This window comes from Myotis davidii, unplaced genomic scaffold (assembly GCF_000327345.1).
Source record: "Myotis davidii unplaced genomic scaffold, ASM32734v1 scaffold590, whole genome shotgun sequence".
Classification (NCBI taxonomy): domain Eukaryota; kingdom Metazoa; phylum Chordata; class Mammalia; order Chiroptera; family Vespertilionidae; genus Myotis; species Myotis davidii.
In genome coordinates, this window is record NW_006282381.1 from 3,009,805 (window position 1) to 3,016,776 (window position 6,972).

A 6,972-nucleotide genomic window follows, 5' to 3' on the forward strand; every position below is an offset into this window, starting at 1 on the left:
GTCTCTATAGGCAAAGTGAATTTTGAGGTGAGCTTTGGGCAACTGGTATACCAGACATTATCTCCTGCTCATGGAAACCATCATAGGTGATTATACTATTGATTTCCAAGATTGGAGGATATAGATTTTATATTCCAAAAATTAGCATGATTTTTGTTAACCATGTTTATAAATCTGTACTTTATGGCACTTCACTGAGAAATATACTAGAAATGAGTCTGGTATGCAAGAGATAAAGTAATCATCTTACCTTGGTTTAGAATGTGTAAGGTAGTCAGAATATTATTAGTGAATATTCTTACTAATACTACTGCTAATAATTTACACTCACCAAATATTTGTTTCAGACATTGTTCCAAATCCTAGTGTATTTTGAAATCATTTGGGGCAATCACTTTGACCTCCAAAAACACATTCAATAGCTATCATGATACACATAAAGGACAAACTATGGATGAATCTCAGGCAACAAAAACTCAGTACGGCCTCATTTAAGTCACTGGAGAGTTGTCAATTCTAAGTATCATATTTAAATATTTTGTTTCTATCATAGTAGAAGTAGCCTCCAAAAATTGGTACCTTCAGTTTTCTAGCCAAAGTCATGTTCTTTTCAGGCAGCCCAAGCCAGTGCCTGAGATGGTGTGATCAAGCCATTTCACATCCTTGGTTCTTTTTATATAAAAGCTCTTACAAATAAAGGTGATTCTTGCAATAATTTAGTTGAATGTTCTAGAATTCTAGTTAGACTCTCGTAGTAGGTCTTCATCTGATTGGGGAAAAGAAAAGTGAAGACAACAAAGGTATTTATAAAAATATATTTCACAAAGTAGGAAACAATACAGGAGTTTCTCTGAATACAATACATGGAGTAAATAAACAATATTGCATTAAAGCAAAGTAGAAAATTAAAATGATCTGCATGTCGTAGTAGTTCGGTTGTATCATACATTTCTCTACTCCTAAATGTCAGGTTGGTATTACAAATTGAATATGCTCACATCTGCTAGGGCTGTTCTCTTTTGGACTCTAAGTTGTTCTGTGTCTCACCATGAGGATAGGGGAGAGAAGTGCTGAAAACAGAAGCAGTAAAATTATGTACATATCGGCTCCTGCTCTAAAACATTGTGGGGTGACTTGAAGCAGGTCTGTTGGGCAGGGCGTTATGTAGGTATCTAAAAGTCTAGAGTTTAAATATTAACACGGATCAATATACTTTCAGATGTTTGTGCTTGTAGTAAAAACACCAAATACTAGGAGTATGAACAAAATAGAAAACAGTCCAAAAGTTTCTCTGGGAAAATGCTGTTCCTGCCATCACCAGTCACAATAACACTTTCTATACTAAAGAGATTATTCGCTCCCTGGTCAGAATATTGCCTGCCATACTCACCTCATCAAAATGTACATGTATTAAACATTCATTGTGTGTGTGTGTATATATATATATATATTTATATAAAACAATCTAAAGGATTATTAATGGATATAATTTATCTTTTTTTCTCCATATAGTCCCTTCATCTATAGGTTACCAACCTTAATAAATAAACGCATTCATGGACATCAATAAAATATTTATTTTGAGGATTAAACAAATAAAACCATCTGTCTCTGACGTTGTCCACTGCGTGACATAGGCTATCTTAGTGTCCTTGTGGAATAAGATGAAGTGGAGGGAAGGAGTAATCCTGCTTCTTAAAAACAAGCCTGTTCCGTGGGATTTCTCTCCTCCCACCACTGCGTTGGCAAACCCCACCTTGGAATGGATTAGGAACATGTGACTATTTTAAGGCTCGACACAATATTTAAAGATGCTATTCCATCTCTGATGAGTGGGGCCAACAATTATGTACAATGTGTGGTCACTGTACCGTGTAATCTTAGGAGGCCTTCCCAAACTCCCAAAAGTCAGAATGTACAGCCGACCGAGTATTGCTTTATCGTGTGTGGCGGGATCCTTATTGGTGAAGGGGAAAAAACCATTCGCATTTATAAAAATCCTTGCAGAAGACACATCTCAGCAGCAAATTCCTTGCAGGTCCATTTTGTCTAAGAAAGCACCTTTTAATTTTGATTTTTTTCCTCTTTTAAAACTATGTTTTTTCCCTAAGCATGAGCCAGGATCCCCATCTTTGTCTGTGTGGTCACGTACATAGCAACTATCCAATGACTTCTAGACACTCCACATAGTTTAATTCACACTCCACAAGATTGATCACCTCCTAACATAGACTTTTTATTATCCTTTTTTTTTTGGTTCAACATTAAAATGTAGTTGAGTTTATAGATGATTGGTGCTACACTTTCCTCTAAAACAAATAGCCACATTGGCTGTATCTAAAGGGAGTGGCCCTAGAATATTACAGAATGCTCAGTTCCACGGGTTGATTGATCATCCACTGTCAAGTTTCTTTGTCACTTTCACCAAGAGAGTAAAGTTCACCCAGTCTCTTAAAGCGGGGACCCCAGTCACTGAGGTAGTCAAAATTCTGGTCTGAGTCTGAGGTGGTGGACTCCAAGGAGCTGAGGGAGCCTGCCACTGACCCCCGGCCTTCATAGCCATAAATCTGAATGGAGTCATAGGGCGGGGCCGTGGGGTCGTTATCTGCCTCGTGGAGCCGCACATTTATAAATTCATCCACGTCAACACCATTGGGAACTGGAGCCAGCCCTTGCCTTGGCATAAACTGCAAATCTGGTTTAATATCCTTACGGGGTAAAAATCCATTAATTCCATCCGGGTTTTGTAAAGTGGCAATGTCAAAGGCCTCCGTGTCTTCCTCCCCGCCTCCTTCGTCGTCGTAGCGAATGATGTTTTCTCGTACATCTTCATCATCTTTGATAATTAATGGCTCATTTTTATGTCGCCGCAGAGTGACAAACAGCACCACGATGACTGTAGGAAAAACAAACATGAAAGAACAGTTAGCCAACTCGCATGTAGTCGTATGAGCAACGCACACACCTTGTAGGTTCAGAGGGAGGGTCATTATTCTAAAACTTATGAGTCTATTGCTTTGATATCATTGCCGTGAGAATTAAGCAAAATACCTTTATGAAGGATGAGCTCTCAATTTTGAGAGAATGCTATTTGATTTTAATATCAAGAAAAACATCTCAGAAAGACAATGTAATCTTGAAGAAAAAAATATATTTTTTGTTTGCTTATTTTTTTCTTTTTATCTCACCAAACTTTGTGATCAGATGGACTCAGTAACCCATCCATAAACTGTTTGAATAAAAGAGTGTTTTGGACACATATTTATTGCAGCCAGCGGGTGTGCATCAGATCTGGAGGTCTTCTTTATAATAGATGCTGTTGTAACCACATAAGGCCCATCCCCACTTCCCCCACCATTCACCTTAGTCTATATTTTCACTGGTGATGGCACTGAATAGTCATCTCCAATTGGACATTTACTATTTTTTCTTTTTACCATTGAGTTTTAGAGAGAGTGCAAGGGAGAGAGAGAGACAGAGAGAGAAACATTGATGTAAGAGAGACATATCAATTGGTTGCCTCCCACATGTCTGGACCAGGGCAAACTGGCTAGGGTCCGACATTTACCATCACAACCATTTTTCTCCTCACCTCCTCTTAGTGATCTCAGAGCTAGGAGAAGTCCAAAAGGGTTCCTCTTTCCAAAAGCATGCTGGATGTCTGGCTTGGTCAGGGTTTGCTGTCCTTATGTACAGTCATTGATGAACCAGAAAAATGGGAACCATGAGGCTATGAAGGAAATACATACCTAGCAGCAAAATGATGCACGCCAATATAGCAATTAGGGCGCCCATACTGAGTCCAATCGGAAGGACATAAGCTTCCACGTTACAGGACTGGACAACACCATCACTGCTGCAGCCACAGACCCGGATGGTCAGCGTGCTGGTGCTGCTCAGAGGAGGGTTCCCGCTGTCACTGATGACGATTGGCAAAAGGTAGACTTCCTGCTTCTGACGGTTGAATCCATTATGCTTGGCCAAAATGCTGAGGGAATTATCTGGAAAAGGTGACAATCACAGTTGTGTGCATCATTTCAAAAATGGCTGCCCAAGCAACACTTGTTTTTCTAGTTCCTAAATCCTCTGTGAGCCTCAAAGCCACCCGACTCCACTGGGCCACTCAGGCTCTTTGCCCTTCTCCTCTTCCAATTTTTTAAAATATGTTTTTTTTTTAATTGATTTTTAGATAGAGAGGAAAGGAGAGGGAGAGAGGGAGAGAGAAACATCGATGAGAGTGATACATCAATCAGTTGACTCCTGTATGCTCCCTTCTGGGGATCAAGCCCACAACCCGGGCATGTGCCCTGACCGGGAATCAAACCTGGGACCCCCTGGTCCATGGGAAGATGCTCAATCCACTGAGTCATACCAGCCGGGCCTCTTCCCATTTTCCCAACTGGTGTGGACCACACATCCATACCCAAACAAGTCCAAAGAATGGGGCTCCACGATAAATTAATGAAGTTTTATCATCATCTTGTAAATGCAAACTATGTCTTTTATTTAAGAAAAAGTGTCCTTGCCGAAACCGGTTTGGCTCAGTGGATAGAGTGACGGCCTGCGGACTGAAAGGTCCCAGGTTTGGTTCCGGTCAAGGGCATGTACCTGGGTTGGGGGCACATCCCCAGAAGGAGATGTGCAGGAGGCAGCTGATCGATCTTTCTCGCTCATCGATGTTTCTAACTCTCTCTCTCTCTCTCCCCCTTCCTCTCTGTAAAAATCAATAAAAATATATTTTAAAAAAGTGTCCTTGAAGAAGACCCAAGTTATCCCAAGTCCCACAATAAGCTTAATTTTCTCTCACTTATCCTTATCATGCAAAATTGGTGCGACAGAATCTCACCACAGTTGAAAGACATGTTTGAGAAGCTCTGGGTTAAAAGATAGACTACATGACACTATTACATACAAAACAATGCAATTTGTTGACTCTACAGGTAACTAAGAGGTTGTACACGCTCTAGAACAGTGGTTCTCAACCTTCCTAATGCCACAACCCTTTAATACAGTTCCTCATGTTGTGGTGACCCCCAACCATAAAATTATTTTTGTTGCTACTTCATAACTGTAATGTTGCTACTGTTATGAATCGTCATGTAAATATCTGATATGGGATGTGAGGGCGATCTGGCTGCGACATCTGTCACCCCATTGATCGCCAGGGTTGATTTGGCTGATCTGGCTGGCTAGGCGGGTGTCCCCCTCCTCCCTCACCGATCCATGTGCGTCCCTCCCGAAGCTGCGCGCTCGGTCGAAGAGGACGACCTTCCCCCCTGAGGAGAGGACCGGTCTTCGGTCAAGGGTATACGAGTAGCTGCGCTCCCCTGCTAGAACCTCCAAACAAGCTCTCAAGGTCCAAATATCTGATATGCAGGATGTATTTAGGCGGCCCCTGTGAAAGGGTCGTTCGACCCCCAAAGGTTGAGAACCGTTGCTCTAGAGCATTTATACTAAAGTGGTAAAGTCCTATGTACTGCCAATTAGAGAAGATAGGGCACATATATTAAAAACTTGTAGAGAAGACCTGCAGTGATTACACAGCTAAGAATAAAATGAAAAGTCATAGGAAAAAGTGTTCCATTTCACATGTATCAATTAAATATCTGGAGATTCATTTTGGTTATCTGAGTCAACACTTAAGGACATTTAGGCAACATTTAAAGATCAGTTCAAAGTAAAGCTGGTCAGTGAGTAGGAATTGGCCCTACAGTTCTCAAAATTTCACCCCCCAAGGGATACTTTTTCTTTCTTTTTTTTTTGGGGGGGGGATGCTTTTTCTTATCTTCATCCCTGTCTCATGAACTATAATTGTATTACATATATTAATTATTAATATATATTTTTCATTTTGATTAATGAAAGAACTATCTGTTCAAATTAGGAATATTAATTATCTCAGACTGGTTTTCCTGCCAGAAGCAAACGAACATAATTTTGGTAGATGTGAACAATGTTTTCTGGGCAAAATAATGATTTCAGTTGGAATTTCTTTATAAATTTTGGCAAGTTTGGAAACATTTGGCTACCTCATTGTTGCATATTAAGGCAGGGATTCCAAACCATTGCTGTCCAACTCCTGGTCATCAGTGTCATATTGTTTACAGAACAATCAAATACATGAAAAGATAGTCTATGCAAATGACTTCAAGTAATTGTATTAAATCTTTTGTACCATATAGTTTTATAACCAGATTCCCCCCCCAAAAAAATGATAGTCATTCCTTAAAACAGATGCATTAATTATATTTATTTTTTCTTTGTGTAGCAGGGGTGGAGAACTTTTTTACTGCCAAGGGCCATTTGGACATTTACAATATCATTTCCGGGCCATACAAAATCCAAATTTTCAACTTAAAAATTAGCCTGCTATATTTGGTCAAGCATTTAATTAACTCACCTCTAACGCCTTGGCAGGGCCAGACCAAATGATTTCATGGGCCTTATATGGCCTGCAGGCCAGATGTTCCCCATCTCTGGTTTAAGGTCTAAGGAGGCCTCTAATGCCTTATTATTAAGCAGTCAGACAGAAAAAGACATTCTTAGTTAACTTTTTTTCCCCCTAAATTTCTTCTGGTTGTGCTTCACTGTCTAGTACTTTTAAGAGCCCAAAACCCCTACAATGTCTCTAATGGAGTTAAACAGTGATATAGCAAACGACCCAGTGGTCTTCATTTCCATGGCCTACGAAGGAAGTACCATTAAACTAAAAGCAGGAGAGCATTATCTCACAACCCGATATAGAATATACAGCTGTGTGAAATTTTCAGAAAGTGTGTGACAAGTCTGAATATGGTTAATTAGTGAGAGGAACATTTGTAGATGGTTTCATACACCATAGTTCAAAACAGAATATGGGAATTGTTCTTCAAGATGCAATTAATAAAATTACAAGGAGGCCTTTCCCCTTTTGTGGTTGACATTATTTATGTAAGAAACCATCTTTATATATTCTCTCTCTAAAACAATCTA

At 39.8% G+C, this 6,972-nt stretch overlaps 1 protein-coding gene across 2 annotated transcripts in view; it reads right to left on the bottom strand.

Moving 5' to 3' along the window:
- Positions 1-358: 358 nt before the first annotated feature.
- Positions 359-6,972, bottom strand: part of CDH8 (cadherin 8) — a 299,936-nt gene continuing 293,322 nt past the window's right edge. Inside the window, exons 10-12 of one of the 2 annotated variants that reach the window (XM_015559047.1) lie at positions 3,750-4,001; positions 2,714-2,896; positions 359-766 (exon numbers count right to left, since the gene is read on the bottom strand). In XM_015559047.1, the coding sequence (XP_015414533.1) occupies positions 738-766; positions 2,714-2,896; positions 3,750-4,001 (464 nt within the window). In that variant the 3' untranslated portion in view covers positions 359-737. Of the gene's footprint in view, positions 767-825; positions 2,897-3,749; positions 4,002-6,972 lie in introns of those variants that run through there. The other variant, XM_015559046.1, reaches the window with a different exon arrangement.